The following is a 25,018-nucleotide window of genomic DNA, read 5'->3' on the forward strand; positions in this document are numbered from 1 at the left end:
AAAAACACACTTTAGCTTCCCTATAGCAGCAAACCTAGGTACTCGTTAAGCCTAATGTTATTAAAATAAGATTAAATTTAAAATAGATTCAGGCAAATGGAAATTTGCTTAGTCTGCAGGTTTGCTGCGGTGGGGGTATTTTAGTTTTAGAACTGAACAAATATAGGGCAGGAGGCAATAAAAAAGTATCTGAAACCTATAAGAAACCACAGAGAAATGAGATACAGAGGATACAATTTTATGGGACAACCGTGCACCTTTATATCTAGGTAGTATGTTGGGACGGAAATGTATTTAAAACGGACAAGGAAGAGCCCGAACGGCGATGACCACTTAGTGGTGTTGGACAGCAGTAGCGCACAGGGGTTTCCTACATCGTAAGCGCAGTAGTACGTAGTACGTAATAGCGAGGAGGAACAACGATTACTATAAATGTTAATATAAATGTCTGTCGCGTATGTGCGTCACATGGTCTGTGGATATGATGATTAGTGAGGTCATAAGATAGTTTGCAAAATTGTTTATAGGCTACTTTGCTTTATAGAGTTTAGAATTTGCTCTTGACAACAGCAACTGGTGTTAGACACCACTTAAGTGTACCATTGAATTATTTCTTACATCTCGGTAAAGAAAGTAAGCTTAGGTTTAGTCATAGTTTTTTTTTTATTTATTCACTACGTCCTCTGTGATTCTTTATAAAAAAAATATGAGTCATTGAAAACCAGTTGTTCTTTTGATTTTAAATAGAGAAATATTGAAACAAAAATAAAACTTGTCAAAAAAGTAACTTAAGACGTATTCTAACAGCTATATTTTTTCTGCCTATTCATCATAACGGTTGGGAGAACACACTATCACGATCACACAGAGGAGGTTATAGCCATGACCTCATATAGGCCTACTCCATCGATTAATCTCCATCCAATAGTTGAAGTCAGTCAGTCTTGTCTTTAAGCGGCCTACACACTACACGTGCATTGCACGCCGTGCCATTTTTTTATTGGCACGCCGTGCTCTGGCACGGCACGTTGTTGCCCACAAACTTGATCTTCAGTGTAGCCTGCAATGTGCTAAATATCATCGTCTGTTCGTACAAATTAAATGCAGAACACACAAACACATGGCATGTTTTAAGGACATAATTAATTAATCATTAAAAATAGAAACTACAGTACACAGCACTAAGCCACCTAAGGTTCGTCCAGACCTTGCACCTCGCTGCCGTATGGATATACGCCGGCAGGGCACTTGGTTCACAATACTGTACTATGGTGGAGGATGTATGCTTTATTATATACAGTATTATATAGAGATCAATGACTGCGTCTTGGATTACTTGTCGCATACGGCGCGCGTTCCATTGTGTCAATCTCAATCAATTGTGTTAATCTCGATGGTCGTGCCAAAGAAAAAATGCCGTCGATTCACTAGTAAGAAAGGACTAAATAGGGTCAAATCCTGTCAAAAGTGGTTGCACTACCAGCACGTGGCACGGGGATCGCCTACACACTAGCACGTCAAAACGGCGTGCTTTGGCACGGCACGTCAAAAATCAAACTCGTTTTGATTTCCACCGTGCCATGCCAATGCACGCCGTGCTTGCACGGTGTTCACCACACACTGGCACGTTTCGTCTGTTTTTGGCACGGCGTGCAATGCACGTGTAGTGTGTGGGCCGCTTATGGCTATCAAGATGCAGTCATCCTGACCTCTGAAGTTTTGACCTCTCCTGAAGTCATGGTTTGTGGGATACTTCGGGTCTTTAGCTTTGGCAGTGAAGCGATTTTTGGGTCGATACCAATTGAACCATGTGCCAGCATCGGACCACTTAATTTATGGGAACGGGATTTATTGGGTTAAAAATTGAGTTTCCACATTTTTTACCTTCAAAACATAAAGTTTTCCATTTTAATTCTAGACTACCTTGTAGAACCATAGACCAACCAATACAAGAAGATTTGTCATCCTATTATAAATTTTGAAGCTTGTTTTTCACAAGTACGGTGACACTGGGCGGTAGTATCGATGAAATTTTGTTTCTATTATTTATCGTTAATTACTCGATTTGTACTTTACCGTTTGGTTAAGGGTTATTACAAATGATGTTCATGATTTCATAAATACATGAAATATAGTTCTATTTGTTAAACAAAGAAATAAAATGGTTACAACTTTTGAAGAACTCAAAAAGTTTTGACACAGATACACAGAACCGTAAATGCTCGATACGGGAACCCCTTGTGGTACGATAGATGCCAATAATGTAGTCAAGCTCTTGCTAGACTTTGAAAAGTGTGTCTAGGTCTATTGTTTCGATAGCATTGGTAATCCGTTGCTGGATCTCAAGTATGCTATCTAATAATGGTGGTGTGTACGCCTTATCTTTGATGTATCCCCACAAGAAAAAAATCAGGGGGTGATGTCCGGAGATCTTGTAGGTCAGTTCAGGGGTGTGTCATTATTCGGACCACCGAGCTCGTTCCATATCTCAGGCAGCAGATTGTTAAGTTCAGCCCTACTACAGGTAACATTCAAATGCAGCCATTTCTCTTAAATGTCAATTGTCACTTGCCAATATAGTGGTTACTAGGAGGATAATCGTTAAACCTGGCTCTAAAGTGTCGTTACACACTTATAACAGATTGGTTAACGTTATTCCAACTGGCAAAAAGCTTTCCTGCTTTCAAATTCAGCCATTATACAACACTTACAACAATTGACTTGACAAACAGCTGATATGCACCCAAACCAATCTAAATGAAACTTTATGAGTTTTTCTTTCCAATGGTACCAACTAAAATAGTCTTGAAACAAATTAACCCAGTAATATTTATAATCAAAATCAGGAAGGAACATCATTTGTAATAACCCTGTATAACTAGGGGACGAGTTATGACTTATGGTTAGGTCGTATTATTTGTTTAACGAAGTTTTAAATAACTGAAATAACAAGAAACAAATTGTAAACAAAACATGAACTCAACAGTACACCGTACAGAACTATAGGTCGGCCGCTTAGAAAACGACCTGCGCGCTAATGCTAAACCAATGCTGGAGGAGGTCGTTTTCTAAGCGGCCGACCTATAACAATAAAATTGTAACTAAAGGTTAAAATACCGCAATCCTTCATCTGAAGATGACCCCTTCGTCGGGTTGAAACCGATCGCCGCCCAACGGTGACATTAATCACAAGACAGATTAAGGTATTTTAACCTCTAGTAATAGTTTAAATTTTGATCAGGAATATGAATAAGAATAAAAATGTATTTATTTTATTGAAAGGAATATTACAAAACAATACAAATGATAAAAATATAACATAACATTATTGACCCACTTATTGATAGATTAAAAACATAATTATCTCAGTTCACAATTACTAAGATTCATGTACATTAATTCTAAACTACCAAAAAGACAACGTATAATATAATGAAAACGCAGAATTAATTATTTATGCAAGGATTTTTACTTAACATTCAAAATTATCAGCTGTTAAAAGCCAAGTCTTAAGTTTTTTTGAAAATCCACCTAAAGATTTACAATTTTAACAATGTTTTTTGTAATTTACGAACAAACTTTGGACCTACAAAACAGTAACTATTAAGGAAATGTGTTAAATTTAAGGACGTAAAGAAGAAAAAAAATTTGTCTTCAGCTATTCTATAAGGATGAGAAATCTTGTAAGGGAGTAGTTTTTATCCATGGTAGAACATAGAGTTTAATTGATATTGAAGCGTTGTTAGCTTAATAGCTTTAGAAAAAGACCTTAAACTAATTTTTTAAATTAATTTTTATGGAGAATAAATAGTTGTAGTTTGCTTATTTTCGGATATTGTATTTTGTCTCAATTTACAGTTTTTACTTAATACTAACAATTAACATTTCACTTAAGTATACGTAAATACCTTACCCGCAAGAGCAAATCTAAGTAATCGTTAAAAATATTGTTATTGAAAACTATTGATTGGTTAATTGATTGGTTAATTGATTGGTTAATATATAATGATTCAGAGTGGTAAACACTTCTATTTGTTATTGTGTTTGTTCCTGAAGAAGGCTAATGCCGAAATATAGAAATTTTTTAAAAAGTGTGTGATAAGTTTATTTTAAAAAAGATTAAGCCGTTTGGCAATATTATGAAGAAACCATATTGATTGGTTAAGTTAGGCTGAAATAAACAAAACAGAATACAGCAATATAAACAAATGATATTAAGGTAATAAATTGAAACAATAACAAACAAATAAGTACAACTGAGGTATTTTAAACATAAGGTATAAGGACAGTTCTCTTTAGAAAAGAATTACGACTTTAAAGGACAATTTATTAAATGATGGATAGTTTTGAGCAAGGCTTCTCATTATGACGAATATTTTAAGTCTACTGTATAGATTATGGGGGTGTGACTTTTAGTTTTCTCAAAATTTCATGGGTACTTTAGGATTTTTATTTATAAGGAATGCATCTCATGTTTTAAAGGAAATATTTTTGTGAAATGCAATAGTTATTGTAGCTAATATTACTTTTCCCTGTACCACCCCATTCTTGTCAGGAAGGTAATTTACTTAGTATTTATTATTTTAATTATGTTTGTATATATTAACTAGCTGTGTGCCCGTTCTACGCACGGGGATCTTATAGTAGTCAGTTGAAACCTTCTTATATTAAGATTAAGAACAGCAGTTAGTTTGCATATTTGCAGATATGCTGGCAAAACTATTAGGCTATATATAACCCTTCGCAAATACAGTATCTGACGGTTCAACCCAAAATAAATGCTTCGCAATTAAATGTCACCCGGATTGTTATGGTCCATATGTCCAATGATTAAACTAAAAAATGTTTTATAGATCCATGAAGCGTAGCCCTAAAGTAGGCCTATAATTGAAAGTTACTTTCCACATCGGTTAACTTAAACGTATTTAAAGTACTACCTCAAACTCACCATTTAACACTTTATTCCGGTTGACATTTTCAGTATCAAAGGTGCTCTTGTCCATTCCGTGAAACACTGAAAAATAAGGACATTAATGCGTTACCAACAGACATACACACAACAATCCAAAAAAGGCCACGAACTATTGATACATAAACAATATAAAGGCGTAAACAATTCATGATGGTTTGCCCAACAAATGTTTTACTCAAATAGGTTATCATTTTCTTAGCATACCGGGTAAGCTAAGATTTGGAATACAGACAGAAAAAGCAAAACTTATACAGAGTTAAGACATCACTTAAATTGAATACGGACGGCTCTAATAAATAAGGTGCCACACCAACGATAACTAATTTGTAAACTACAGTGATGTGTTGGTACCTACGTAAAAATGATTCTAGCAGCTACCAACGGTTCTAAGGAAAAGAACCAGTACCTACGTAAGAACCTACCTAAGAACTATAGTACATCCGACCAATTAAATACAATAATATCTAGTCCCGAGGTTATTGATCTCTTGCTTTTGGATTTTCTCGTAAAAAGTTATAGCGTAAACTTATCGGTGTCAGTTTGAAAAAAAAACAACCTTACCCAAACAACTTTTTGTTATTTAATAGATTACGCATTCTCTAAACAATGATTAGTATATCTATTAACATTAGAAGGAAATGTGACGAAAATCACACAATGTTGGGGTTTTGGTCATTTGTAATTATATTTCTTAAGTAGGTAGGCCATGTATTCTATGGAAAAGCGAGTTTAGCACTTCCTCTGTTAAACCTCTGTTACAATCACCCACTGCAGTTGTGATTTTTTACTTTACACTTTACACAACCGCCATTGAAGCGCCGTCAATGAGTGGAAACCTTTTTTGTAAGCTATTGGCGACGATCATTTCAGTGTCCCAGCCCTATACAACACTGATTCAAGGTCTTCTATCTGGTTGTCAAAACTCAAGAAACATTTTATACTTAAAGAATTTCTGGTTCCGATTTGGACGATGTCTAGTTATTTAATTTCATTTACGGTTACACTATTAGACTATATTATTGCACTTGCGATTAATTAAATCCGTTATGTAAGAAAAACGTTTTTAATCTCACTTGGTTGGGATTTGCTTTAAAAACGTGATTCGAAATGGTTGCGGTATTTGTAAACAACATTTGTAAACATATCATTGACAGCTAGAAAAAATAATCTTGATCCGAGCAGCTGTTCGTTATTTCATAGACGATTATGTGATAAAAATTGAACGAAAATTTGACAAAAATCGCACAAAACTGCATTTTTGAACGTCCGTAATTTTATTTACTAAGTAGTGAGGCTATATTTAAATCACTAAAGACACTCTCGCCAATCCAGTGAATACATTAAAATGACTTGGATCTTGATAGGTACTCTGGTTTTCACGGAGAAGATTGCGTAAAATGCCATCTTGAGTGTTACAGACAAAGGGAAAGACAGACAGACAGACAGACAGACAGAAATAGAGATAAGACTCGTTTCTGCTTCTTTAATGTATGAAACGTAAAAATAACCTAAAAGTGTATAATTCTGAGCAAAGTACAGACAAAACTCTAATTTTATTTATATAGATGAAGATATGCCTATTGCCTAGCGACTTAGAGGCTAGTTCACAATTTACAGCTTTTTAACACAATTAATTGGAAATAACGAAATGATGAAGGGAACTTAAAAATGATTCGTTCTTAAATAGAGAAGATAGCTAATAATTTAATAGGAAATTGCCAAAAACACATAAGACGCACAATCTATGATAAATAAATCACATTTATTTACAGTCATTAAAATTGTTAAAAGTCCCCATATTACGTTACGCTCATGGGTGGGGGCATGGTTCTGCTTAGCGTTACACATCGTAATAAGGAGGATGAGTTTCAAAATCGTTCCGGTAACGAACAAAAAATAAATTTTTTCAAAGTACCAAAATGATTAACTAATGATATGCATAAAAACCTATTGATTTTTCGTTGGAACTTTTCGTTGGAAGTGCCAGATGAAAAAGTGCATGGGTTGTAACAACATAACACACAATTTAATACAAAAAATATTATTTGAGTACTAAATAAAAAAAGAGCAGTTTGCAAAAATATTATGCCACATAAAAAAGCTAAGCTAAAGCAGTTGGAAGTTGTGTTTAAATAAACTGTTACATTTTCTCTTTGATTCTTTGCATTTTTGATTTTATTGTACTTAAAAACCAATTTCAACACATTTTCACTCATGCACTTTTAATAAATTCATGTTTAGTTTAGTTCATATAGTATTTCGATATGAACCTTTTTAATCTCCTTTTTTATACAGCTTATGAATGCAAAATATTTTTTACATGTGATACACTTTTCAGGTATCTCTACTGTGAATCAATGTATGTTTCTTCAGAGAACTTTTGAAAGTAAATGATTTTTCACATGTAGTGCACTTATGAGGGCGCTCCCCTGTATGAACCAATGCATGTGTCTTCATACTGTTTATTCGTGTAAAGGATTTTCCACATGTAGCACACTTGTAAGGTTTCACTCCTGTATGAACCAATGAATGTGACTTCATATTGCTTATTGTTGTAAAGGTTTTTCCACATGTAGCACACTCGTAAGGTCTCTCTCCTGTATGAACCAATGTATGTGACTTCATACTGCCTATTCGTGTAAAGGATTTTCCACATGTAGCGCACTTGTAAGGTCTCTCTCCTGTATGAACCAATGTATGTTTCTTCATATTGTCTATTGTTGTAAAGGTTTTTCCACAATTAGCACATTCGTAAGGTCTCTCCCCAGTATGAACCAATGTATGTCTCTTCATACTGCCTATTGTTGTAAAGGATTTTTCACATGTAGCACACTTGTAAGGTCTCTCTCCTGTATGAACCAATGTATGTTTCTTCATACTGTTTATTCGTGTAAAGGATTTTCCACATGTAGCACACTCGTAAGGTCTCTCTCCTGTATGAACCAATGTGTGTGTCTTCATATTGCCTATTGTTGTAAAGGATTTTCCACATGTAGCACACTCGTAAGGTCTCTCTCCTGTATGAACCAAAGTGTGTGTCTTCATATTGCCTATTTTTGTAAAGGATTTTCCACATTCAGTGCACTTATAGGGTCTCGTATGAATTTGCGAATGCTCCTTCATATGGCTTTGGAGTTGAATGGATTCCCCACTTATAGGAGACTTCCTTAAGTGTATCAACAAATGACTCTTTACTTGCTTTAGTCGGAAAAATGCTTTCTCACATGTCAAACATTTAAAGGGCCGCTCTCCAGTGTGATATAATATATGGACCTTCATTGCAGATCGATTTGGACAACTTTGTCCACATATTGGACACTTGTGATCGAAATGTTTGAAGCTAGTTAACATTTTCTACTTTTCAATTTTATCACAGTGAATCTTATCATATAAGATATAAGGAGATCTTGTTAGAAATCTCAACAAATCATAGAGAATTGTATCAATGTAAGTAGTAAATTTGTTTTTAGGACTTGTGTGTACAGCAGTTACATGATAGGCTACGTACGTATCACTCATTCAACATTGAATCTTCTTGTTTTCAAATTTTGCTATGCATATTAGAATTTCACAATATACTTGAGGGTTTACTTTTTCTCGTGTCTTTCTTTATTCTTCTATTGATTTATATTAACTCTTAAATCAATATAATCTGATGTTTTATTTCTTTTTACCGTCTCGACCTACAACAAAAAAGTTTGTTATAATTAAAATGTAGTTTACCAGAACAAATTACTGAATTTAATTTGTTTAGGGCTACAAAATAACATATATAGCTGTTCTTCAAAGTGTACAACATTAGAGACTATCAAAATAAGTATCTTATATATGGAAAAAATTTGGTTTTTTCGAGTTTATTTGGCTTCTCTACCCGAACGATTTTCGTGATTAAGGTCTTAAATTGAAGGCATGCACGCAAGATTTCACATCAAGCAATTACTGGACAAACTTATAATTTGAAAAATTTTGTATTAATACATACCAGTTACAACTATATAATCCTATATATTTTGATCGAAGAACCTTTAGTGAAATACCAGCTTTCATTTAAGCTATTAGTTATTCAAATCGGACGAGTTTCAACCAAACGCAAGGTGAACAACCAAAATAAAAAATATTATTCTTAAGGTTTATCTATGATTAAAACTCAATAGCTCCAGGATTGTTTGGGGTTTTTTTTATATGTTTCGGACTCAAAATTATCAGTAAATTATAGATTTTTATTTGAGCTATTATTTGATCAGTTAAGCTCATGATCCTGTACTAATCAATCCAAAATCATAAATTTGATAATTTCTTGAATATTATATATATATATATATAAACACTTCGGAGCAGCATGGGCCTCTAGTTTGTTATCAAATTAGATTCTATTTTCTTATGTCTGAACTCATCTATCATCACTTCTGAAAAAGATCACATCTGATTCAAAATGTGTATCATTAAGCCTGAAGTGCTTAGCATCGAAAATAAAATCCCACTTATCATCACAAATACCTCAAATCCTAACATTGTCTAATCACAGGAACCTGATGAAGAGAACCCTTTCTACAGCAACTTAAAATAAAAATTACCATATGTTCTGTAAAGAGTAGCCTATATAAATATATTTAACGTTTTATAAATATAATATAATATTTTTAAATTGTCGCCATTTGTTTTCGTAAATTTGTTGTAGTTAAAACTTATAACATAACATGGATACTGTTGTTTTTTTTATTCGTAACAGAAATAAAATAGATTAACTTGCAACAAAATAATTACACTTTATATAATTTAGGCTACTTCATATAAAACTAAGAACAATATAAAATCAATTAAATCCTCATGTAAGAAAATTTAGGACCTTCAATGGCATAGCCTGTGTGGAAGTTCCTTATCTATTACATTGACAACAAAATGCGTGGAATAGTTTACAAAGCTTAACATTACTGACCCACTTATTGATAGATTAAAAACATAATTATCTCAGTTCACAATTACTAAGATTCATGTACATTAATTCTAAGCTACCAAAAAGACAACGTATAATGTAATGAAAACACAGAATTAGTTATTTACTAGTGTACCTGTTGCTCGAATTCGAGCTATTGAGAAGCATTACAGGCGATTCAAAGATTATGGAAATACTCACGATCTACACAACAGTTAGATTTAATCAAAATCTTTTGTAAATATCATCTTTTTTCAAAAAGCTTATCTTGTTTTTTAGTGTTTTCTACAAATTTTTCACTCTCATATCCGCATTAGGTTGTCTATGACAACGATTATAAATGAAACAAAAAAAAACATTTCTATTTCTTCTACTTGGTTGTGTTCTATGACTTTTTCTATGTTTCCATTGTTTGCAAATCAATTATTTCAATGATTGCTCAAGAAATTTAGAACAGTGTTGATTCAGTTTTATTTTTAGCTCATATCAAATTGTCCAGGATTCCTCGCTCTTTTCCATTGTAATAATTACACCAATCCAAGTTTCGTATACAGATGCAATATGCCAACGAATATCACCTACGTACAATCTCCAAGAAGTGGTAAAAAAGGGAGAAACCAACCCATACAATAGATATAAGTTAACTCCAAAAGAAATAATTTTAAGAGTTACTGTGATATTATGATTTTCCACTGATTTGGTAATAGAACATTATATTGCAAAACATGACACGATGCAGAAGAAAATCCAATTTAAAATCAAAAAACCCCATTGCAAATACTCTACTTCATTATGACAAATTCAATAAATCACAACTTAAATATTAACAGCTGTTTCATTAAAAAGTAGTGTAGAATTATGCATATGGTCGTAATGTAAACAAATCTGAAGAGGCAACTTTAAAGGCTTCTGGAGCAGAACCCCAAGGGAATTTACCTCGTTCCTCTTTTGATGGCTCATCTACAGACCAATACCTTTCTTTAGAGACCCCTGCCAGGTTTCTATGCCCAGCCATTCTCTCAAATTAGCTGTGAAAAAAACCCCTTTTTCCTCCATAAGAATAACATGGGATGGGAATTTAAAGGCCACTGGGGCAGAGCCCCAAGGGAATTCACCATGTTTTTTTTTTTGATGGCTCATCTACAAACCAAGACCTTTCTTTAGACACCCCTACCGAGTTTCTACACGCAGCTGTTCTCTCAAAATAGCTATGACAAAGAAAAACAATTTCAAATTAATATATAGATGCAAGGATTTTTACTAAACAAACAAAATTAACAGCTGTTAAAAGCCAAGTCTTAAGTTTCTTTGAAAATCTACCTAAAGTTTTACAATTTTAACAATATTTTTTAGTAATTTACAAACAAACTTTGGACCTACAAAACAGTAACTATTAAGGAAATGTGTTACATTTAATAAGGCAAAGAAAAAAAATAAAAAAAAGATGTCCTCAGCTATTCTATAAGGATGAGAAATCTAGTGGGAGAGTATGTTTTATCCATGGTAGAACATAGAGTTTAATGAAGCGTTGTTAGCTTATTCGGATATTGTATTTCGACTCAATTTACAGTTTTTACTTAATACTAACGATTAACATTTCACTAAAGTATACTTAACTACCTTACCCGCAAGAGCAAATCTAAGTAATCATTAAAAATATTGTTATTGAAAACTATTGATTGGTTAAGTTAGGCTGAAATAAACAAAACAGAATACAGCAATATAAACAAATGATAATATTAAGGTAATAAATTAAAACAATAACAAACAAATAAGTACAACTGAGGTATTTTTAAACATAAGGTATAAGGACACTTCTCTTTAGAAAAGAATTACGACCTTAAAGGACAATTTATTAAATGATTGATAGTTTTGAGCAAGGCTTCTCATTATGACGAACATTTTAAGTCTACTGTATAGATTATGGGGGTGTGGCTTTTAGTTTTCTCAAAATTTCATGGGTTTTTTGGGATTTTTATTTATAAGGAATGTATCTCACATTTTAAAGGAAATATTTTTGTGAAATGCAATCATTATTGTAGCTAATATTGCTTTTCCCTGTACCACCCCGTTCTTGTCAGGAAGGTAATTTACTTAGTATTTATTATTTTAATTATGTTTGTATATATTAATGAAGATATGCCTATTGCCTAGCAACTTAGAGGCTAGTTCACAATTTACAGCTTTTTAACACAATTGGAAATAACGAAATGATGAAGGGAACTTAAAAATGATTGGTTCTTAAATAGAGAAGATAGCTAATCATTTAATAGGAAATTGTCAAAAACACATAAGACACACAATCTATGATGAACAAAACACATTATTTTACAGTCATTAAAATTGTAAGGAGGATGAGTTTCAAAATCGTTCCGGTAACGAACAAAAAAAATCTTTTTCAATGTACAAAAATGATTAACTAATGATATGCATAAAAACCTATTGATTTTTGGTTGGAACTTTTTGTTGGAAGTGCCAGATGAAAAAGTGCATGGGTTGTAGCAACATAACACACAATTTAATACAAACAATATTTTTTGAGTAGGTACTAAATTAAAAAAGAGCAGTTTGCAAAAATATTCAGCCACATAAAAAAAGCTAAGCTAAAGCAGTTGGAAGTTCTGTTTAAATAAACTGTTAATTTTCTCTTTGATTCTTTTATTTTTTTTTATTTTATTGTACTTAAAAACCAATTTCAATACATTTTCACTCATGTAACTTTAATAAATTCATGTTTAGTTTAGTTCATATAGAATTTGCACATGAACCTTTTTAATATCCTTTTTCACCACACTATGATGTTTTTGGCTGTATTACATACGTTAATTGGTGGCTGAAAGTTACGTTTTGCTGGCCATGCCAGCTGTCATCGTAATTTGGGGACCAAGCAGGTTTTTACAGGCCGGGGCCACAAAATCAGCTGTCCGCTTACTTACTTAAAACATGAATGCATTTTAAATACAAAATTAAAATCCATAGCATTGCAATAGAATTGTGTTATTGTCGCCGTTGCCTAGCAACTATTTATTTTTATTTTTGCTGATTCCTCAAATTATTTCTTCACATAACCTTAAAGTTGTAGTTGTGTTGACTATCAGTGTGCATTATTATAGTGGTAATAGGGTATAGTGTGGTGAAAAATAGCGTTCGTACCACGGACCGAAATGGTTTTGCAGCTCTCGATCGATTTAAGTTCTCGACTTCGTCTCGAACTTAAAAACTATCTCGAGCCGGAAAAACCTCATTTTCGGCCCTTGGTACGAAATATACTATTTTATACAGCTTATGAATGCAAATCATTTTTTACATGTGGTACACTTTTGAGGTATCTCTACTGTGAACCATTGTATGTTGTATCAATTTTAATACATTTTCCTCATGCAACTTTAATAAATTCATGTTTAGTTTAGTTTATATAGATATTTGACATGAACCTTTTTAATATCCTTTTTTTACAGCTTGTGAATGCAAAACATTTTTTACATATGGTACACTTTTGAGGTATCTCTACTGTGAACCATTATATGTTTCTTCATACAGCTTTTAGTTATGAACACTTGCAATATGTTTCTTCAGATCAATTTTGACAGTAAATGATGTTTCACATATAGTGCACTTATGACGGAGCTCCCCTGTATGAACCAATGAATGTGTCTTCATATTGCTTATTGTTGTAAAGGTTTTTCCACATGTAGCACACATGTAAGGTCTCTCTGCTGTATGGACAAATGTATGTTTCTTCAGATCACTTTTGGAAGTAAATGCCTTTTCACATTTAGTGCACTTATAAGGTCTCTCTCCTGTATGAACCAAGGTATGTTTCTTCATACTGCCTATTGTTGTAAAGGTTTTTCCACATGTAGCACACATGTAAGGTCTCTCCCCTGTATGGACCAATGTATGTGTCTTCATACTGCCTATTGTTGTAAAGGTTTTTCCACATGTAGCACACATGTAAGGTCTCTCTCCTGTATGGACTAATGTATGTGGCTTCAAACTGCCGAATGATTTGTAGGATTTTCCACATGTTTTACACTTATACAGCCTCTCTGCTGTATGGACAAATGTATGTTTCTTCAGATCACTTTTGGAAGTAAATGCCTTTTCACATTTAGTCAGGGCCGTACCTAGGCTGTGGCAAAGGTGGCCCCTGCCAAGGGCGCAGGTTAGACAAGGGCGCAAAATGGGCGCCGGTTGGGCAAGAACGCAAAATGGGAAAGAGGGACAAATTTTACTTTTTTTATGAGCTAGATGAAAAAAATAGAAATTGACGTTTTACACTTATGTTACGGTAGCTATAATAACGGTTATATGAAATTATTTTATGTTTTTTAATGTAATTTATTGATTTATTAACAATTATTACAATGTCAACCATTGTAGTTGTACAGAAAAATGGGCGCAGGGACGTTCTCACAAGGCCCGGTGGTAAGCATGACACTATTTTCGTTTTAAAGTTAATAATTCTAAGTTGGCAACGCTGGGCGTATTATTGTTTGATTTGCAAGCCTGTCACTTCACTTGCCAGTTCTCCTCCACACGCCAGTCCACTCAGTCCAGTCCCAGTGCCACTTTCAGTGCTAAGCCTTTATACTCTACTTAGCCTATGTAGGCCTAAACCGTATTCGTATTGCGTACATCGCTTCACTTCATCCATCAGATCTCACTCAATTAATTAGGTAAGATTTGTTTGAAACTAATTACATTGAATAACCCTTTAGCCATAAGTTCCGTTTTAGCTTTTGGTGATTATAGGCCTAGAGCAAAACTACTGCATAACCTTTAACCTAATCTTAGGCTTATATGTCATGCCATCAACAACATCTGCCTTTCTGCCTTGTTTTTCTGGAGATTAAATTAACTGCCCCAACTTTATACTGATTGCAATAAGCCTACTCGCATATTCCGACTGCCTATTTCCTCTCTATTTTCTGTAATACTTCCATTCCTTGGTCCTTTTGTAGGTTATACTATAGTAGTATAAGTGCTTGGGTGCTGCTTACTAACTCTCACTGTTGGCCTATACAAAAGAACGAATTATTGGCTAGTTTGTATGTTCTATAACAATGGGCTATGTTTGTTATTTGTATTTGTAAATTTTCCCTTAAAATCCACGTCTAGCAAGCTTAGAAATCAACTTGTCCCGTCGTTTTCCCTCCAATTGGCCATGGGACCCAGGGAGTGCTGCTATCTGTGGACGCTTTAGCGAACTACGTTGACTCTCGTCGTAACGCAGTACAGTAGTCGCAGTTAGTCTGGGCGCGCGGACCCTTGTGCACTAACCATCCCCCACGCCAAAGCCATGAAGACATTGCTGAGGCGCTGAACAACCCCAGAGTGCCGTGTGGGCCAAATGTTTTTGGAAATGAGCAATAAACACTCCCCTCTACACCCCCCCCTGATTGTATGTCTTAAGTTTATGCAATTCATTTTACTGTTCTGTAAAATTCTGGTTAAGAGCCCACTTCCTGATATTATTTTTTTAGTAAAAAATAATATATATTTTTTGAATTGGGGAACAATAAAATGCATTTATGGATGCTATAAAGCATCCTTGACAATCTACAAGAATTGGTATTGCCTAATAGGATTGGTGACGATGGTACAAATATGGATTCTCTATTCTATTAGGAATTGAATTTTTTTCAGAAATGGGTCCAAAGAAGAAACTTTCTGGATGTCAGTTTAAGAACATCCGAAAAGAAAAACAAAAAGAGGACAAGAAGCTAGCATCAGCACTTGGTGGCTGGCTTTTAAATGAAAATAAAGAAATGGGAAAAAAAGATACACCTTCTCAAATACAAGAAGAAGTTAAAGAAGAAGACATCAAAAATAATGAAGGCGAAGAAGAAGAATGCAGCATGATACCTTTATCAGAAGAAGGTGACGACGACGACAACCGCAGCTACATAACTCCAACAATACCAATGGACGTTGACACAAACCTCGCTACTTTAGAAGAAGACTGTGGTCCTCAGCTGGAACCATTCACAAAGAATGAACGTTTGCGTGCTGCTGTTGAGGAAGAGGAAGGGTGTAGTTGTACGCCTACAAATGAAGGCAAAGAAATTGAAATAATCTACGACGACCCCAAGCAATGGCCTGAAAATTTTCGATCTGATGCAGTACGTTGTAAACTTGTTGAACGAGGTCCTCAAACTGTTGACTTAAAAAGCTTTAAATTTCCCTGTACAGATGATGGAAGGCACTTTTCCCGCAATTGGTTTTTTAAAACTATAAGAAATGGTGAAACTGTACAAAGGCAATGGTTGTTGTATAGCCAATCTAAGGATACACTGTTTTGCTTCCCTTGTCTTTTATTTAAAGACGATAAGTCAGCTTTCTCGGATGTAGAAAAGGGGTTTAATGATTGGAAACACCTCAATCCAACACTTCACAATCACGAAATTTCAGCATCTCACCTACAAGCATATGGCGATTGGAAAGAACTAGCTACCCGATTGCAAACTGGGCGTACAATTGACGCAGAGAACCAAAAATGCATAAAAGCAGAAGCTGAAAAGTGGCGCAGTGTTCTCAAGTGTATCGTAGATGTAATTCTTCATTGTGCCAGGAATAACTTACCATTGAGAGGGGGTTCTGACTCTATAAATGACAAAAACTGTGGTGTATTTTTAAGTACTCTGGAACTCATCAGTCACTACAATCCTCAGCTAAATGAGCATATAGCTAATGTAAAAAGTGGAAAATATGTCCCAAGCTATTTCTCTCCAAAGATACAGAACGAGGTTATTGAGATTTTAGGTAAAAAGGTTAGGTCTGAAATATTGCAAGATATCAAAAATGCCAAGTACTTCTCAATTATGTTTGACTGCACCCCGGATACAGCACGTTTAGAGCAGACGAGTCAAATAATTAGATATGTAAAAATTGTGGATGGAGAGTGTGTAATAGAAGAAAGCTTTGTTGACTTTATCATAAGTCATCAGAAAACTGGAAGAGGTTTATCTGAAGAAATATTGGACAAGCTGATGAACGACGGCTTAGATATCCAGAACTGTCGGGGGCAAGGCTTCGATAACGGTGCAAATATGGCTGGAAAATATGAAGGTGTCCAAGCTCATATATGCCAGCTGAACGACCTTGCCAAATTTATTCCTTGTTCAGCTCATAGCTTGAACCTAGTTGGCGTGCACGCAGCAGAAGTGTCAGTTCTAATGATGAATTTTTTTGGAAAAGTGTTGGAGTTTTTTAATTTCTTTAGTAGTTCTACAATACGTTGGGAAGCCTTACTTGATTGTGTAAAAACTACCCTGAAGAGACATTGTGAGACAAGATGGTCTTCTAGACGACAAGCCGTTACAGCACTGCAGAAGAACTTGCCATCAGTATTTAAGGTGCTACAAAACATGGCCGATAGAAGCAACAATTGGAACTCTGACACTACATGTGGTGCTACAAACCTGTTAAGACAAATTGATTTCGAATTTGTATGCCTCCTAGAGATTTGGACTGATGTGTTGATCAGTTTGGACTGTACCAACAAATCACTACAAGGAAAGACTGTCACTCTTGATGTAGCATCAAGTTTACTATCTGGCTTGGCAAAACAGATTCAACATCTACGAGAACAAGGTGTACAAAAGTACATAGACAATGCCAAACTAATCTGTACTTCTATGTCCATCGACAGCAGTTTTGCCGAAAAACGACTAAGAAGGGTCAAGAAAATGTCTGGGGAGATGGCTGAAGATGAAGCGCATTTAATTAGCTCTGAAAAAATCTTTGAAAGAGAGTGCTACTCTGTATTTGACAAACTTATGAGTGAAATGGATAACAGATCCCATATTTATCACAACATTTCTTCTGACTTCAGTTTCTTGTCTGGCAAATCTTTAAGTAGGAACTCTGTATGTGACCTTCAAAAATGTGCAGCGGACTTGGGTGTCAAATACAGCAGAGACATTGACACTTTTGAACTAGTAAATGAAGTAGCTGCTTTTAAGTTCCAGGCAAAAGAGCTTGTAAAAGACTTGGAGAAGGCATCTCACTTGGATCTCTTAAAGGCCATTTCAAAATACGAGTTGAAAGATGCTTATCCAAATGTAGAAATATCCTTACGGATATTTTTAACGATGCCTGTCAGTGTTGCATCTTGCGAGCGTAGTTTCAGCAAGCTCAAGATAATTAAAAACTACTTGAGATCGAGCATGTGCGAAACTCGACTGACAAATTTGGCAATTTTATCAATCGAGTATGACAGAGCATCCAAAATTGATTTCAATGAAGTAATCAATAAGTTTGCTCTCGTTAAAGCAAGGAAAGTGCAATTATTGTAAATATTGATGAAGTCAGAATACAGTTGTAAATATTAAAACTTATGTAAATAACTCTGTACAAATTGTACTTATTGTAACTTATTAAATTCCACAAAAAGGGATAGGCCTACTTTTGTTTACTACCTTAATATACATTGTGATGAAATTGGGTTAACGGATCATTATGTTTTATAAAAATATATTGTTTAGCCAATCATTTAAGCATAAACCATAAAAAATCATTATAGTGTAGCAAAAAGTTAAATTTTCAATGTCAAAATCAGAATTATTTCTTGATGTTTTAAGAGCCAGAATTGCTTAAAAATGTGTTTTACTGATGTTAAAATTTAAAAATTTTCCCCCCCCGGACCCCCCGCCTTTCAGGGGGGTATTCCATACCCCCCAGACCCCCCGGAGGGCGCACTTACGCTGATTCGCCACGTACAAAGGAGCATCTAGGTACGGCCCTGCATTTAGTGCACTTATAAGGTCTCTCTCCTGTATGGACCAATGTATGTAGCTTCATACTACCTATTTGGTTAAATGATTTTCCACATGTAGCACACTCATAAGGTCTCTCTCCTGTATGAACCAATGTATGTGTCTTCATATTGCCTATTGTTTTAAAGGATTTTCCACATGTAGCACACTCGTAAGGTTTCTCTCCTGTATGAACCAATGAATGTGTCTTCATATTGCCCATTGTTTTAAATGATTTTCCACATGTAGCACACTCGTAAGGTTTCTCTCCTGTATGAACCAATGAATGTGTCTTCATATTGCCTATTGTTTTAAAGGATTTCACACATGTAGCACACTTGTAAGATCTCTCTCCTGTATGAACCAATGTATGTGTCTTCATATTGCCTATTGTTTTAAAGGATTTTCCACATGTAGCACACTCGTAAGGTTTCTCTCCTGTATGAACCAATGAATGTGTCTTCATATTGCCTATTGTTTTAAAGGATTTTCCACATGTAGCACACTCGTAAGATCTTTCTCCTGTATGAACCAATGCATGTGTCTTCATATTGCCTATCGTTTTAAAGGATTTTCCACATGTAGCACACTCGTAAGATCTTTCTCCTGTATGAACCAATGCATGTGTCTTCATATTGCCTATTGTTGTAAAGGATTTTCCACATGTAGCACACTTGTAAGGTCTCTCTACTGTATGAACCAATGAATGTGTCTTCATATTGCCTATTGTTTTAAAGGATTTTCCACATGTAGCACACTCGTAAGATCTTTCTCCTGTATGAGCCAATGAATGTGTCTTCATATTGCCTAGTGATGCAAAGGATTTTCCACATGTAGTGCAGTTATAAGGTCCCTCCACTGTATGAACCAATAAATGTCTCTTTATATCTTGTTTTCTTGCAAAGGATTTTTCACACATAGTGCACTTATAAGGTCTCTCCCTCGTTTGAATTTTTGTACGCTCCTTTATTTGGCTTTGAAATTTAAAGAATTTAGTACACTTTTTAAAGTGTATTAACAAATGACTCTTAACTTTGTTTAGTTGTAAAAATGTTTTCTCACACGTCAAACATTTAAAGGGACGCTCTCCAGTGTGATACATTATATGGACCTTTATTGCGGATCGAGTTGAACAGCTTTGTCCACATATTGGACACTTGTGAGCAAAATGTTTGAAGCATGTTAACATTTTCTACTTTATTTCAATTTTATCACAGTGAATCTTATCATATAAACAGTATCTTGTTAGAAATCTCAACAAATCATAGAGGATTGTATCAATGTAAGTAGTAAATTTGTTTTTAGGACTTGTCAAATGTACAGCAGTTACATGATAGGCTACGTACGTATCTCTCATTCAACATTGAATCTTCTTGTTTTCAAATCTTGCTATGCAAATTAGAATTTTACAATATACTTGAGGGTTTACTTTTTCTCATGTCTTTCTTTATTCTTCTATTGTTTTACATTAACTCTCAAATCAATATAATCTGATGTTTTATTTCTTTTTACCGTCTCGACCTACAACAAAAAAGTTTGTTATAATTAAAATGTAGTTTACCAGAAAAAATTACTGAATTTAATTTTTTAGGGCTACAAAATAACACATATATATATATATATATATATATATATATATATATATATATATATATATATATATATATATATATATAGAGCTGTTCTTCAAAATGTACAATATTAAAGACTATCAAAATAAGTATCTTATATATGGAAAAAATTTAGGTTTTTTCGAGTTTATTTTGCTTCTCTACCCGATCGATTTTCGTGATTAAAGTCTTAAATTGAAGGCATGCACGCAAGATTTCACATCAAGCAATTACTGGACAAACTCACTAGACACGAAAAACGTGCTTAAAAATTTACAATGGGATGAGAAGTCTACTTGTGTTGGTTAGTCTATGGTATAATATAACACAGAATTAATTATTTATGCAAGGATTTTTACCAAACATTCAAAATTATCAGCTGTTAAAAGCCAAGTCTTTCTAAAAAAAATGTAAAAATGTAAGTTTTCTTTGAAAATCTACCTAAAGTTTTCAATTTTAACAATATTTTTAGGTAATTTACAAACAAACTTTGGACCTACAAAACAGTAACTAACTATTAAGGAAAGGTGTTACATTTAAGGAGGCAAAGAAGAACAAAAATGAAAAAAAATTGTCTTCAGCTATTCTAGAAGGATGAGAAATCTAGTGAGAGAGTATGTTTTATCTGTAGTAGAACATAGAGTCTAATTGATAATGAAGCGTTGTTAGCTTAATAGCTTTAGAAAAAGATCTTAAACTAATTTTTAAATTAATTTTTTTGGAGAAAAAATGGTTGTAGTTTGCTTATTCGGATATTGTATTTTGACTCAATTTACAGTTTTTACTTAATACTAACGATTAACATTTCACTTAAGTATACGTAACTACCTTACCCGCAAGAGCAAATCTAAGTAATCATTAAAAATATTGTTATTGAAAACTATTGATTGGTTAAGTTAGGCTGAAATAAACAAAACAGAATACAGCAATATAAACAAATGATAATATTAAGGTAATAAATTAAAACAATAACAAACAAATAAGTACAACTGAGGTATTTTAAACATAAGGTATAAGGACAGTTCTCTTTAGAAAAGAATTACGACCTTAAAGGACAATTTATTAAATGATTAATAGTTTTGAGCAAGGCTTCTCATTATGACGAACATTTTAAGTCTTCTGTATAGATTATGAGGGTGTGACTTTTAGTTTTCTCAAAATTTCATGGGTACTTTGGGATTTTTATTTATAAGGAATGTGTCTCACGTTTTAAAGGAAATATTTTTGTGAAATGCAATAATTATTGTAGCTAATATTGCTTTTCCCTGTACCACCCCATTCTTGTCAGGAAGGAAGGTAATTTACTTAGTATTTATTATTTTAATTATGTTTGTATATATTATTGAAGATATGCCTATTGCCTAGCGACTTAGAGGCTAGTTCACAATTTACAGCTTTTTAACACAATTGGAAATAACAAAATGATGAAGGGAACTTAAAAATGATTCGTTCTCAAATAAAGAAGATAGCTAATCATTTAATAGGAAATTGCCAAAAACACATAAGACGCACAATCTATGATGAATAAAACACTTTTATTTACAGTCATTAAAATTGTTAAAATTCCCCATATTACGTTACGCTCATGGGTGGGAGCGTGGTTCTGCTTAGCGTTACACATCGTAATAAGGAGAATGAGTTTCAAAATCGTTTTGGTAACTAAAAAAAATTAAAATGTTTTCAAAGTACCAAAATGATTAATTAATGATATGCATAAAAACCTATTGATTTTTGGTTGGACCTTTTTTGTTGGAAGTGCCAGATGAAAAAGTGCATGGGTTGTAACAACATAACACACAATTTAATACAAACAATATTATTTGAGTACAAATTTAAAAAAAGAGCAGTTTGCAAAAATATTCTGCCACGTAAAAAAGCTAAGCTAAAGCAGTTGGAAGTTGTGTTTAAATAAACTGTTAGTTTTCTCTTTGATTTATTGAATTTTTGATTTTAATGTACTTAAAAACCAATTTCAATACATTTTCACTCATGCAACTTTAATAAATTCATGTTTAGTTTAGTTTATATAGAATTTCCACATGAACCTTTTTAATATCCTTTTTTATACAGCTTATGAATGCAAAACATTTTTTACATGTGGTACACTTTTGAGGTATCTCTACTGTGAACCATTGTATGTTTCTTCATACTGCTTTTAGTCATGAGCACTTGCAATATGTTTCTTCAGATCACTTTTGACAGTAAATGATGTTTCACATATAGTGCACTTATGACGGCGCTCCCCTGTATGAACCAATGTATGTGTCTTCATACTGCTTATTTGTGTAAAGGATTTTCCACATGTAGCACACTCGTAAGGTCTCTCTCCTGTATGAACCAATGTATGTGTCTTCATACTGCCCATTTGTGTAAAGGATTTTCCACATGTAGCACACATGTAAGATCTCTCTTCTGTATGAACCAATGTATGTGTCTTCATACTGCCCATTTGTGTAAAGGATTTTCCACATGTAGCACACTTGTAAGGTCTCTCTCCTGTATGAACCAATGAATGTGTCTTCATATTGCCTATTGTTTTAAAGGATTTACCACATGTAGGACACTCGAAAGGTCTCTCTCCTGTATGAACCAATAAGTGTTCCTTCATACTGTTTATTCGTGTAAAGGATTTTCCACATGTAGCACACTTGTAAGGTCTCTCCCCTGTATGGACCAATTTATGTCGCTTCATACTACCTATTTGGTTAAAGGATTTTCCACATGTAGAGCACTTGTAAGGTCTCTCTCCTGTATGAACCAATGTATGTGTCTTCATATTGCCTAGTTTTGCAAAGGATTTTCCACATGTAGTGCACTTATAAGGTCTCTCCCCTGTATGAACCAATAAATGTCTCTTTATACTCGGTTTTCTTGCAAAGGATTTTTCACACATAGTGCACTTATAAGGTCTCTCCCTCGTTTGAATTTTGGTACGCTCCTCTATATGGCTTTGCAATTTGAAGAATTTAGTACACTTCCTAAAGTGTATTAACAAATGACTCTTAACTTTGTTTAGTTGGAGAAATGTTTTCTCACACGTCAAACATTTAAAGGGACGCTCTCCAGTGTGATACATTACATGGACTTTCATTGCGAATCGAGTTGAACAGCTTTGTCCACATATTGGACACTTGTGATCAAAATGTTTGAAGCTAGTTAACATTTTCTACTTTTCAATTTTAACACAGTGAATCTTATCATATAAGATATAAGGAGATCTTGTTAGAAATCTCAACAAATCATAGAGAATTGTATCAATGTAAATAGTAAATTTGTTTTTAGGACTTGTTAAATGTACAGCAGTTACATGATAGGCTACGTACGTATCACTCATTCAACATTGAATCTTCTTGTTTTCAAATCTTGCTATGCAAATTAGAATTTCACAATATACTTGAGGGTTTACTTTTTCTCATGTCTTTCTTTATTCTTCTATTGTTTTATATTAACTCTTAAATCAATATAATCTGATGTTTTATTTCCTTTTATCGTCTCGACCTACAACAAAAAAGTTTGTTATAATTAAAATGTAGTTTACCAGAACAAATTACTGAATTTAATTTGTTTAGTGCTACAAAATCTATATCTATACTATTATATAAAAATCTAATGGTGTCTGTCTGTATGTGTATTACTAATAGGTGCAAAAACTACTGAACCAACTGGGCTAAAATTTTACTAAAATATAGTTACCATACCAAGGACCATTATAGGACTATTCACATTTGGATACTGACCGTAGGCTTTGCCCCTTTGGCTTTAAAAGTTCTGAGGTGAAGATTTTAAAAGTAAATATTGATTGGTCTCCATGGCTGTGATGAGGACACTAACAATGTTTGTTTACATTTGCTTTGACATTTAAATGTAAATAAGAAGAACTGCTAAACTGCATAACTTTAGACAGCTGATACAAAGAAATTAAATATAATATTTTCCATAACTACTATGCGGTAGGTTTATTTTAATCTAACCTTTTATCATGGATTATTTATTCTAAAACTATGTCAATGATTATATAAAAAAAAGATTCTATAACCGTTGCTGTATCAACTACCGGTATCAACTGCGGCTCTGCTTTGGATTTTTTTAAAGCGCCTAAGTTATCAAAATAATATTATTGATATGATTTCATGGAAACAGTATGAAAATTACAATGTATAGATGTTTTATATGAATTTGGAGGCTACTTCAAATAAATTCTAACTGCTTCACATGTGTTAGATTAACTTTACTTAACCTGCACATCACATTGTTTTTCTTTTTTTATATATGTATATTTAGGTAAATTAAGTTATTGTGTTTTGCTAAACCTATGCTTAAATTAAACTAAAGAATATCATCAATAACTTGAGTTTTTTTTTATCTGTTGTAAATGTGTACCGGTAACTATAATTAATTATCAAATGGTAATACAAAATACTCTTATTTTATCTTAACATAGCTTTCAGTTCACATTTGCTTTATTTGATAAATTTATTATTTATATTTTGCCTCACCACTGATTAAATTAAACCAAGGAAAATATCATAAAACTAAGCAGTACACAGTGTTCCTTTGTTTCTAAAATCAATGAAATATCTATTACTATGTCTACTTAATGGTAAGTGTTCAAAGTGTAAAGACAATGGACGATGGAACTGATTAAAAGAACTGGTTTGTATATTAAGTTGTTTGTTGATATTTTTGTAGAGTAGAATCAGAGATGCAGTGAAACATATACTGTATTTGCCATTACATTTTTTAG

General features: G+C 33.5%; 2 protein-coding genes across 2 annotated transcripts; one reads left to right on the top strand and one right to left on the bottom strand.

The window, feature by feature from the left end:
* Positions 1 to 6,409: 6,409 nt before the first annotated feature.
* On the bottom strand, positions 6,410 to 23,731 carry LOC128994728 (zinc finger protein 85-like). Its single transcript, XM_054419471.1, has 3 exons — positions 23,598 to 23,731; positions 20,011 to 20,185; positions 6,410 to 8,655 (listed from the first exon to the last, which is right to left on the bottom strand). The coding sequence occupies exon 3, from the start codon at positions 8,321 to 8,323 to the stop codon at positions 7,307 to 7,309; it is 1,017 nt and encodes a 338-aa protein (XP_054275446.1). The 5' UTR covers positions 8,324 to 8,655; positions 20,011 to 20,185; positions 23,598 to 23,731; the 3' UTR covers positions 6,410 to 7,306.
* On the top strand, positions 15,557 to 18,205 carry LOC128995749 (52 kDa repressor of the inhibitor of the protein kinase-like). The gene has a single exon (XM_054420767.1). The coding sequence runs from the start codon at positions 15,557 to 15,559 to the stop codon at positions 18,203 to 18,205; it is 2,649 nt and encodes an 882-aa protein (XP_054276742.1).
* Positions 23,732 to 25,018: the final 1,287 nt, after the last annotated feature.

Source organism: Macrosteles quadrilineatus, unplaced genomic scaffold, assembly GCF_028750875.1.
Source record: "Macrosteles quadrilineatus isolate MER2022 unplaced genomic scaffold, UCM_ALF_1.0 Scaffold_5__1_contigs__length_97177068, whole genome shotgun sequence".
NCBI lineage: Eukaryota > Metazoa > Arthropoda > Insecta > Hemiptera > Cicadellidae > Macrosteles > Macrosteles quadrilineatus.

Excerpts from the sequence above, each read along its gene's own strand:
- LOC128995749 (XM_054420767.1), top strand. The coding sequence starts at position 15,557 with ATGGGTCCAAAGAAGAAACTTTCTGGATGTCAGTTTAAGAACATCCGA.
- LOC128994728 (XM_054419471.1), bottom strand. The coding sequence starts at position 8,323 with ATGTTAACTAGCTTCAAACATTTCGATCACAAGTGTCCAATATGTGGA.